General features: G+C 35.8%; 1 protein-coding gene across 1 annotated transcript; it reads left to right on the top strand.

The window, feature by feature from the left end:
- Positions 1-1,873: 1,873 nt before the first annotated feature.
- LOC148953994 (protein CFDP2-like) lies at positions 1,874-4,713 on the top strand. Its single transcript, XM_089086065.1, has 2 exons — positions 1,874-1,920; positions 3,984-4,713. The coding sequence occupies exons 1-2, from the start codon at positions 1,874-1,876 to the stop codon at positions 4,711-4,713; spliced, it is 777 nt and encodes a 258-aa protein (XP_088942191.1).
- Positions 4,714-12,123: the final 7,410 nt, after the last annotated feature.

The raw sequence follows: 12,123 nt of genomic DNA on the forward strand, positions 1-12,123 counted from the left end.
ATTTCGAGAAAGTCTTAAATAGACCCAGACCTGACGATCCAGAAATAGTACCTGACGAACCGTTTTTACAAATTGACGTAAGTGCTGACCCCCACTGAATAAGTGACGACAGCTGTGAAAAAGCTGAAAAATGGACGGCCACCTGGAGTAGATGGGATCACGACAGAGATGCTGAAGGCGTCCCTTCATGCCTGCATAACCTTTTGGACTGCTCTCCTAGTGGCCATCTGGAATAGCGAAAAAGTTCCAAAAGACTGGACCAAAGGTATACTAGTAAAACTCTTCAAGAAAGGCAATGCGCTAGTCTGTGACACCTGGAGGGGCATCAACCTAACGTCTGTGCCTAGCAAAATACTAGCCACAGTCATACTAGAACGTCTAAGAACAGCCCGCTGATTTCAATTTATGCAGGAATGTTTAATCAACAGAATGTGTTCTATTGACAATGAATCTTCTTTTTTTCTTTGAAAATTAAGACTAGAATAGTTTTTTTTTAATTTTATTTCACCTTTTTTATCTATATAATCCAAATTTTATGTTTGTCGGTTTTCACATAGCTCAATGAGGATTTAATCCCATGACCATTGCCATCCGTACCCAAATTTAATCACACAAACTGTTCAAAGTTTTATCAAAATACAACATATACTAGTATTGGCTCTTGTTTTAAGGATTAGCGTAGTCTAAAATACATAGATGTCGACTTTTTATTACCCACAAAGGTCTACTTTTAGAATGAAAGTTCAGAATTACGACTATTTTAATCGCGAATTAATGATGCACTTTGAGGGACGAACAAATGATGCTTTTAAATTGCCCTTCGAGGGCAATTAAAAAAAAACTAGTAGGGTGGGAAATAGGACGAAAAAGAAACGAATATAGCCAGGACCAGTTTTTCCGGGCTCAAGAAGGATCGTAAGCATCAGGCTAAGATATCCATAACTTTTTTTTGTTGCTATAACAGGCCTTATCCTATATTTTTTAGGGGTCAATTTAAAAAACAAAAACTGGTAGGGTAAAAATCAGGATGAAAAAACCAATGAATCAAAAAGATAAAACTTAAAACTGTATAATTGTTTTTCAGGACTGAGGCCTGAGATATTCATATCTTCTTTGGTTGTCATTGCAGGCCTTATTTTATATTTTTTGGGGAAATTTAAAAGTCATGGATTTCCCTTTTCGTTTTCTGCAAATTTGAAATTTCTATTAACTGCAGCAAATCTGGTAGTTAAATCTTGAAGTTAAATTTTGTTCAAATAATATCTTCAAAAGCGACTTTGGTAAGAAAAAACAATAAAACCAACCCTAATTGCTTGACTTGAGCTACACCTGTTTACACTGAATTATATGCCATAGGACTTTCAGTTCGACAGGTTAGTCTAAGCTTAGACAGATGACGGTAATTTTTGCTAATAAAAATACTTGGTTTATTTTTATTAGCAAAAATTACCGTCATCTGTCTAAGCTTAGAAAATTATTAGTAAATTATACCATCCGGAAAGACGATTTTTATGAGCCAAAAATCCGGAATAAGAATGACCTGAATAATCACTAACAGTTTTTCATCAAGCGACGTAAGATTTGACTGCCGAAACAAAATTTGGTTCCTCGACGGAAAAAAAATACTGATATGAGCTTAGAAAGCAAAATGACAATAAACACAAATAAAAGCCTTAATTAGTACCGGTAATTTATCAGCTAAGATATTTTCAAGATCTTTTGGAACTGTAGCTCCGACTAGTGTGACTTGTGCTCCAGTTCTCACTGAATTCTCGTCTGTCGGATTCTCCATCTGCAATTAAAATAAAAAACAATTAGTTTTCAATTCAATTAGAAAACAATTTTGTTTTAATGCAATTTAGAAGATTATGAAATGGTCCCAACAGAAGATGCAACAGCCCCATCTTTTTCTAAACAAAGGTAACTTTTTCAAGATTTGAAGCATCGAAACAAAATATGGTGTCTTTCTTGCGATTGATAGCATTGTCTCGTCTACTTGTAGTGTTCCGTTTTGGACATTTTACTAGACAACTGAAATCCTTTGTACAAAATATCCTCTTCTATGGGGGTTGTTTTGCTCTTATATGTAAAGTGATGCTATTAACAATGTCTTTATTTCGTTATAGTTTTGTCTGACATCTACAATTCATTATTAATATCGTTTTATCCGGTTATTTGTTATTCCATGGACATTGTTGAGGTTTTAAGGTGATTTGATTGATAGAAGACACTCGCATTCGAGGATGTACTGGAAGAGGAATCAGTAAATCATACGATATAATACGAAATTCATTTTTTGTTAATCCTAAACAAAATGGCTACCTCAAAACTTTGATGGGACTACTTTGGGGAAATTGGGGCATAGGACGGGGGGCTAGTGCCCTCCAAGAAAGGGAATGAGCCCTCGCTTCCACTACCTCGGCTGAAAAAAATACTGATATGAGCTTAGAAAGCAAAATGATAACAAACACCAATAAAGCCTGAATTAGTATCGGTAATTTATCCCTTCAGCCAGACAGTGCAAAGGGGGGTTGGGGGCCAACCATCATGTACTTTCGCACACCCTTCCTATTTACATTCTCTATATTTCTCCAGGTACCCATTTAGAGCTGGGTCGACTCTGGCTGAGCTTACAGAGTCACACCACTGACCCTCGTCCAAACCAAATAATTTGTTAAACTAGGATTCGAACCTGCGCCCTCTTGGGCAAAGAATCCTAAATTCAGCGCACCAGTCCACAATAGAAGTGTGTTGTATGAAAAACAAATTCTATTAGAAAGACTTTATAAACTAATTGACAAATAACAAAAATAAAAAAAAATGATTATGATTTAAACTAGGGTTGGGCGATATTCGATATCAATATATATATAACGATATATCGAACCAAATATCGATATCGAAACGTAAACATAAATATCTAAAACGATATTTGGAAATTTTCGAATGTTTTTGGTTTTTTCTGCTATCTACTGGTGAACGTCCAGCGAAAAAAAAAATCCAACATAGAAAAATGTTTCGCAAATGGTCGAGAAGAAGAAAAATAATGTATTCAATCCAGTTACCATGCTGCTTTACAGCATACTTAGCTGCATCCATAAGTTGGCATAGCCTGTTCTCAAAATCAAAGTACGGTTAGGGAGTGTGGACCCTCAAATGTTTCTGAGGTCTCCTTAAATGCTTGGCTAGATAAAGTGTCTTTTAGGCTTATATGTCTTGGTCATTTAATACCCTTTACGATGAATATATACCGTTATCCATGTTTTATGACAATGTATGCGTACCCTGTTGATAGATTTCATTTCGAGAGCAAAAATTGATTATCACGGAGTATCCCTTTATATTTGCTCAGTCTATGTCAATAGATGCAAGTCCAGTGAGAGTTCTTGTGATTCTGCCCTCACTAAATTAAGCCAATTTGTGGAGATCTCGTCAAGAAGTTTCAGTGGTCAATGCAAGACATGCTTCGTCAGAAGCCAGATCTGTCCCAGTTCTGAAGATTTTCAATAATGAGTCATTAGTTGTAAAAAAAACTGATTCACTCAAGTCGTTGAAGTCTCATAAAAATGGTTTAAGGAACACCTATACGAGGTTGTCATGAAATTAATGTCCATGCCCACCATCAGCCTCCCTTCTGAAAGTGTTTTCCGAAGTTGTTCAGTTAATCAAACAGTTCGGGGTAACAAACTGTAAGTAAGAAGCGACTCACCCTGGCAAAAAAAAACAAAAAAAAACAAAAAACACTCGGTTTAATTTCAGTTAACTGGGTTTTTTTTATTGTACAAATATTTTTGTTTATTTTTAATTTGAATGGGTTTAAGTTGGGGGGTACCCCCCCCCCCTTTGGCGTATACCCCCCAAAAATCCGGAGGCTCGGTGGGTTTGTTAGATCCGGTCAAATTAATTTATTTTTTATATATGGACTAAGCACTAAAAGCCAATTCTTTTGATGTGTTTATTGTTTTCAAAATTGTATTTTTTAGAGTTTCGGTTACTATTGGTTTTTGGAATGTGAGAACGATGAACCAGATATCCAAGACAGAACAAGTTATTAAAGAGATGAGACAATACCTCATCGATATACTCATTCTCACTGAAATAAGGTGGACTGGAAATGGATTAGAGAAATTTGATGATGGGTATGCTATGGCATTTACCTGTCACCCTTCCGTCCACCACGCTGGTGTAGGAATTATGATGTCGCCACTTGCACTCAAAGCAATGGCGAACTGGACAGCAGTTAGCGAACGTATATTGATAGCTTGTTTCGTATCTAATCATACAAAAATGACCATCGTGGCCCGCTATGCTCTGACCAATGAAGCTGATGATGAGAAAAAAGATACTTTCTATAATATACTACGATTGGTCACCAAAGACGTCCACAGGCAAGAGATAATATGTGTTTCAAACGATCTAAATACTAAATTCGCTGCAGATCGCCAGTACTACCCTGAAGTTCTGAGCCCAAATGGCATCAGAGACATGAATGGAAACGGTGCACTCCTAATTGACTATGCCCTAAGCAACGACTTGGTGACAGGCGGCAGTATATTCGAACATAAAACGATTCACCAGTACTCTTGGGTGTCCCCCGACGGCCGGACAAAAAACCAAATCGATCGTAGATGGGATCACGACAGAGATGCTGAAGGCGTCCCTTCAAGCCTGCATAACCGTTTGGACTGCTCTCCTAGTGGCCATCTGGAATAGCGAAAAAGTTCCAAAAGACTGGACCAAAGGTATACTAGTAAAACTCTTCAAGAAAGGCGATGCGCTAGTCTGTGACACCTGGAGGGCCATCAACCTAATGTCTGTGCTTAGCAAAATACTAGCCACAGTCATACTAGAACGTCTAAGAACAGCCCGCTGATTTCAATTTATGCAGGAATGTTTAATCAACAAAATGTATTCTATTGACAATGGATCTTCCTTTTTTCTTTGAAAATTAAGACTAGAATAGTTTTTTTTTAATTTTATTTCACTTTCTCTATCTACATAATCCAAATTTTATGTTTGTCGGTTTTCACATAGCTCAATGAGGATTTAATCCCATGACCATTGCCATCCGTAACCAATTTAATCACACAAACTGTTCAAAGTTTTATCAAAATACAACATATACTAGTATTGGCTCTTGTTTTACGCATTAGCGTAAAACAAGAGGAGTTGGAGTTGGAGAGGAGTTTTCTTTGGAGGGGGAGGAGGGAGGGGGGCTGGGGCTCATGGATGACATCTACTTTAGGGAAATTAAAAGTTTGATGACAACTCTGAATGCATAAAATCTGCGGTACGTGCACTTATTCAAGGTATATACTTCTCGAATTATATTAAACTTTAAGCCAAAACGTCTTTATTTAAAGTTAAAACCATGGATTTCTTTGGATCTTTGATTTTAGTTGACTATAGTGGACTTCGAGCGTTTCGTCCTTCGTGTTCGCTTAACTCTTGAACCCTAGTTGACTTTCCGAATCTCCTGTCACTGAGTGGAGTTGGCGTGTATTAAATTGTAAATTTTGGGAATTCCGCTCATAGATTTTAAATGTTTGACAAAAATCGTCTCAGGTATTTAAAAAGAAAATAATCAAAATTCCTCTGAAAATATTGCTTGATGTTGACAATCTGACAATTGCCTTGCTACCAAAGAAGCGAAATTTGGACATTCAATCCTTGTCAAAACTATGGTTAACCTGAGCGTAGTCAAGTCAAGCACAGTAAACTACCATAGTTAAAACTATGGTGGCTGAGTCTGGGTAGCTTACGGTTAAACAAATTACCAAGTAACCTCTGAATTTAATATACTTGGCGAGGCGGAAAAACGCCCGGTCCTTCCGGAAGAACAAGAATAGAGCACTGCCATAGTTTGACTCAGAACGCATTCCATGTTTTATATTTATAAGAAAATTTCAAATACTATAGTAAAACTCTCTTAGACTTAACGAGATGATGCATATGATTTAAATATTATTTAAAGAATACTTCACGAAATATTTTACCAAATACCACGTATCTATAAGAAAATACCACCGCTAACAGCATGCATGGGCCAGAAATGAGGTATCAGTCTGTCTACATGGTTGAAGTCAATACAAGATGGTTGTATGCTGGTACCTCATTTCGTCATAGTTAAATTAATACTATTATTCGTTATTATTTTCAATGTGTTTAAAAAATTACCTTTTTTAGCTCAATCGTAAATCAAAGAAAGGGGTCTACGCTATATAACATGATGGGTTTTGTCTGGGAAGCTTAAAAACCGGTGCTCTTGTTGCATAACCAGTGGTTTTTTTTTTTAGTTGTTCCTGATGTGACTTAAAAACTGTGTTCTGTGTTTATATATATATATATATATATATATATATATATATATATATATATATATATATATATATATATATATATATATATATATATATATATATATATATATATATATATATATATATATTTTTTTTTTTTTAATTCTTATGCAGGGCTACCACGGCGTCAATAAAGAAGATAAGGCTCTCCTCAAAGTTAATAAACCGTTTTCCTCGCATAACTTCGTTGACTTATTGTTGTCGGAAAAAAATTGAACTTTTTAAAAACTTTTTCAAGAAAGTCCGGAAAATTCAGCCAATAGTGGAAAAATTGTAAAACAGTTCAAATAAGCCACACACAATGTATTATGAATACACATTTATTAACCGTGAGATATAGTTACACGTGTTGCGCCGCAACTGTAACACATGGATCAAAATTGCTGCAACACTCCACGGGGTCTAGTTTTGGTTTGTAAGTGATTAAGTAATGTGTCTTTTATTTTATCTAAAATTATCCTATAGTTTGCTGTATTCATGGTGGAGGCGATATGCATCTTCACCCATGACCTCGGTTTACTTCCTGAAAAGGCAGAAGGCTGGAAAGTGACTGCACAATGGTTTCTTTAGTCACTTGGATTATTTGCTGCAGCTTTTGGTTTCATAGCTGTCTATTATAACAAAGATTTGTTTTCAAAACCACATTTTATGAGTTGGCACGCTTGGATTGGGTTAGCTGCTATAGGAATGACGATTTTACGAGTTGGAATGGGATTAGGCACTAAACACGCGTAAGTATAACTTTTGCACTCGTTGTGTCCACAGGTCCTCTGTCAAAAATTAAAATGTTTCAAAGTAAGATAAAAAAAAAAAAAAAACTTTTTTTAACAGTTTTAGAGCTACTCGTGAAAAATAGATGGTGTATCGAAAGTTTTGAGCTCTTCTTATTTAATAGAAAATGTATCCACGCCATTAAATATTTGAAGTATAATTATTACTTTGAAGCTTTATTGACCTCAAGCTGTTTTGTGTAACTATGAGATGTTTGTAGTAAATGTTACAGACGAAAAGAAGAAAAAAAGGATTCTTTGGGGATATCTTTCTAATCAAATTTCAGGAATTAATTTTGCTATTTAATTGGAACGAATTTAATTTTCTAACCTATTTAATTTTCCAACCTAACTTCTCTATCAAAACTGGATGGCAATGGGATTTTCTAGAGCAGAATCCGCTCTAATCTCGACTCTTATTGTTTGTCTATGGCATAATTACAAAGCAGGCATAGACCTAGCCACCAATTCAAGTTAGTATATTAAAATTGACGGTATTATTTTTGAAGGAACACAAATGACGAAGTATTTTTCCAATTTATTACAAAAATAAAATATAATGCAAGAAATATTGTTCACAGTTAAAAAAATATAAAATGAATAATTTTAAAAATATGAGTTATCTAATTGGTGGAATTTTGCGGCATTACTTGTTTTCCTTCTTCTCAAAATGTCTACTAAAATTAACTTTTCTGGAATAGGCTATTACGCTTCGTGATTTTTTTTTTTTTGCATTACATTTGTTCTGAGGTCATTTTTGCACCCAGTATTCTAAGTATTTTACGGTCTTCTTTTCCGTTTTGTTCAACTTCAAGCCACTTCTCGTGATTTAGTAAGTGCCCACAACTGGGGGCACCTTCGTATTTGGGCTTTGATTTTTTTGATCTCGCGCTGGAACTTCCCATCAATTTTCTCCAACAAAATATATTCAAAATTTTAAAAAATACCCTGGGCTCGTGATTTATTCTTTTCAATTTAGCCCTTTAGTTCAAGGCCAAGATTGAAAATTAAAATTTATTTTATCGACAGGTACTGGTATCGATACTTCATTAAGCCAGTCAGGATAAAAAATTCTCACTTGGCCCTTGGTATAGTCACACTTGTTCTTAGCTGTTCCAGCCTCATTTTGGGTTCAGCAAGCGCGTGGTTTCAACGTGAGTCAAATGTTAGTCTTGCCTATGTTTTTATGGCAATATGGATTTTGGTGCATTGGCTTGCTGCTCTTAATACTCTTTCTACACATAAAAAACGGCTACTTGGGAAAGCTGGGGAAGATTAATAGCTATTTTTGTTTGTGTATATTTTTAGACTTAACTGACAACAACTAGGCTATTTCTGTACTATATTTTTATATATTTTGTCATTTGTTTATTATTCTCATTCTGTTTTTCAATTGAAAAAAAAGAGTAGTAAACCAAACTGTATTTTTAGGTTTTATTCCTTGTGAAACAATAGACAGGCTTTACTTTTCGTTTTTTTAGCAACTGGCAATACAATATTGCTTAACTGAATTTCAGGAAAATGCAGAGGCCAGTATATCTAGCGAGTCCCAATAGTTTTTTTCTCATTATAAACTTATTTTCTGGGAGGCTCGCACCATGGATCTACCTTTGGGGACGGCAACTGTCTACTATAGGAGTAGAGGTAAAGTATGCTCAAAATTGAATAAAATAACAACGCTCATTATTAGAAATTATAAGTTACCGCGTTTAGCATGAACAGGGTCAGTATTGACATCTTAAAACGATGATGGGCAGAAGGGTAGGCTAAGACAGGGTCGTCACATATAGAGGGAGTGGGGACCCCCCACCCTATGTTTTTTGGCACTCGGTAAAAAATATGTGGTAAAATTTTTTGTTCGGTTAAATAAAGACCACGAGTTTAGTCCCCCTTTTCGTTCTCTATTGGACATGTCATCTCCAGAAATCTCGAACTTAGTCGGTAAACGCAGGAATTTTACCAACTCTCTCCGTAATTTTATAGATTGTGATACAATTTTTCATTTGGTTAAATTAAGATCGTGAAAATAGTGGCATGACATATACAGAAATCTCAAGCTCAGTCGGTAAATAGAGTGGTTTTACCGACTGGTGCAGTGATTTTACATGTCGTATTCAAAACGGACATCGTGCAAATTATTGATAAAAAAAAAGTCGGTAAAAATGACCAGCCAGTCTGTGAAATCCCTCGCCCCCCACCCCAAAAATTTTGGCTAGTAACGACCCTGGGCTAAGGTGTACCCTACTCTTCTCCCATACTTATTCTTTACGGTACTCATTCTATCGCTCCTCATTATAAGTTACAGGGAAACAAAATGAGTTTCATTTTTCATGGGATCAGATTTTTGCCTGAGGAGTTAGTTGAGAAAAAAAAAAATTAGAGCATATGACTAAATAATGTGGCTTTATTTTTGCTGTATAGGCCTAGTAACTGTAAATTAGGTAAGAAGTCTTTGATTTAGAGATGCTGATTTAAGTTTCCTTGGTCGACCAGGGCAGGCTTCCCTACCTTCTTTCACTGAAATATGACCAATAGGTGAAGATTCACAATAGAAATTCTTTCTCCTCTCTAAATCATTTTTAAATAACGCTTGAAAAGCACCCTGTTGATTCGGGCACTATGTTAATAATTTCACTTAGTTTCAATAAAGAGGCAAATAATCGTTAAGATATATATATTATCTTTATAATTATTAGTTCTTGCAGTCATCTTGATTATTATTGTGTATTTATTTAATTTTTGGTCGATGTTGTGAAAAATTAAAACACGGCATTTAAAATACACACAGTTTTCAATAAAACTCTAATGACGCAATTGACTTCAGAAGGTTACGGGAAGGGGCCAATGGCCAAACTCCTATTTATAATAATTTGTGTTTGTTTTAAGTTTGATTTGAGCATTCATTTTAATTTCTATTCGTATTACGATTTATTTATTCATATATATCTGTTTATGTTTGGTGTAATTGTTCATTTAAATTTCTGTTCGTTTTGGGTTTCATTTATTCTTTTATAGCAATTTCTGGCAATTTTAAGTTTGAATTATTATAGGACTTCATTTCTCATCGTCTTAAGTGTCAATATGGCTCTTTATTTTCTTTGAAAAACTTTACTCTTTACTTTTCTTTGAAAAACTTCTTTTTTGGAAATTGTATAAAATTAATGGCAGAAAAAAAATTAGGTCTAAGATCAAAGATCAAGTTTATACACTTACTGACACCAAAGGTGGAGAGGGGTGGGGAGGGGACCATGAGCTTTGACAAGATATTTCTCAGGATGGGGGCCAGGTGCCACCAAGAGTTTTGTTTTTACCAAAATTTAAATGAAAATACTTCTCGTTTTCTTATTCACATACCTTTTTCAATGTCATTTTGTTACCCATGGGTCATTGCCTCCCTGAAACTCCTTCCGATGTCCATGGGAGACATCTCTATAACAAAAGATTTGTTGAAAGAACTAACCTTGATAATGGTGGAAATAATGACCCTATAATTCGTTTTTTATGCTTCAGATATCACCCTCCCTTCTTAATAAATAGTTGGAGGCGACTTTTCAGGGATGATTATCATTCTAGAAGCATGCGTACAGACATTACACTTAAATTGCAAAAAAAACTGTTATTGAAGGAGGCAGTAGTAGCCTCTCACATTTAAGAGAACCTCGGCTCAAATAGTTCGTAGTATCGTATCATTTGATTTGCTCAGGTACACGTTTCGTCTCCAGAGTACACCCTTTGGAGATTCTTTGAATCCTGACCTAGTGAGCGATCCCTAAGAGCTCCTAGCTATTCTGACAACCAAGCACAAATATAGCTACCTTTAGTACTAGAGCCTTTATGTGAAGAACAGTCAATTTAAACAGTTTAGATTCGTTATTTCTGGAGCTGTAGGGGTGATATCGATCCTAGATGTATGCTTATTAGACCTTTCAACGTTTTGAATAAAACGGCTCTCAAAAATTTGATCCAACATCATGGAAGTTATGGGGGCGAGGCAGCGATTACGACTACTTGTGACTGCGACTACGTGACTTCAACTAATTGCAACTGTGACCGCAACTATTTGCGCCTGTGACCACGACTGCAACTTTTTGTGACTGTGACCACTTGCGACTGAGAGTTCTTGCAGCTGCAACTACTTTTGATTGTCACTACTTGCCACTGCAAATACTTGTGGCTGTGACTACTTGCGACTGTGACTGATATTGCTACTTCTACTACTACTACCCCTTACTACTATTACTTTTGAACTACATAAAAACGAGCTTAAGTACCCCCAGATTGTCAAAATGGCTTATCCGCTACTTCTCAGGAATAGCTAAGATTATTAAGTTGGAAATTCCAGGGAATATTGAGGAGGATGTTGAAGTAAATTAAGAGACACTATGTGCATCCAGATGCTCCGAATGGCGTATCCGCAATATCTCAGAAACTACTAAGGTTGAAAGGTTGACATTTTCTGAGAATGTTTAGGATATGTTGAACTAAGCCAAAAAGCACTAAACGCATCCAGGTTGTCAAGAGAGCGTATCTGCGACATCATAGGAAAAGCGAAGGCATTCAGTTGAAACTTTCAAGAAATGTTGAGGGTGATGTTGCACTAAATCAAAAGACACAATATATGCATCCATGTTGTCAAAATCGCACATCTCCAATATCTCAGTAATAGTTAGGGGCATGAAGCTGAAACTTTTAGAGAACGTCGAGGGAATGTTGAACTTAATCAAAAAATACTGTGTGCATCCCCGTTGTCAAAAGGTCGTATCTGCAATATTTCAAGAATGGCTAAGAGCATTAGGCTGAAACTGTCAGGAAATGATTGGGATTTTGACCTTAATCAGAAGACACCTTGTGCATTCAGGTTGTCAAAGGGTGTATTGAAAAAATCTCAGAAATACCTATGGGTATTAAGTTGATACTTCCAGGGAATGTTGACCAGGCAGGGACGAACTAAATTAAAAGATGCTATGTTCATCCATGTTTTCAATGTGGTGCGT

Source organism: Artemia sp. Qi Xiang Cuo, chromosome 3, assembly GCF_049724085.1.
Source record: "Artemia sp. Qi Xiang Cuo chromosome 3, ASM4972408v1, whole genome shotgun sequence".
Lineage (NCBI taxonomy): Eukaryota > Metazoa > Arthropoda > Branchiopoda > Anostraca > Artemiidae > Artemia > Artemia sp. Qi Xiang Cuo.

Excerpts from the sequence above, each read along its gene's own strand:
- LOC148953994 (XM_089086065.1), top strand. The coding sequence starts at position 1,874 with ATGGTCCCAACAGAAGATGCAACAGCCCCATCTTTTTCTAAACAAAG. Across the intron at positions 1,921-3,983 it reads CCATCTTTTTCTAAACAAAG|AGTTTCGGTTACTATTGGTT; the intron begins GTAACTTTTTCA and ends TGTATTTTTTAG.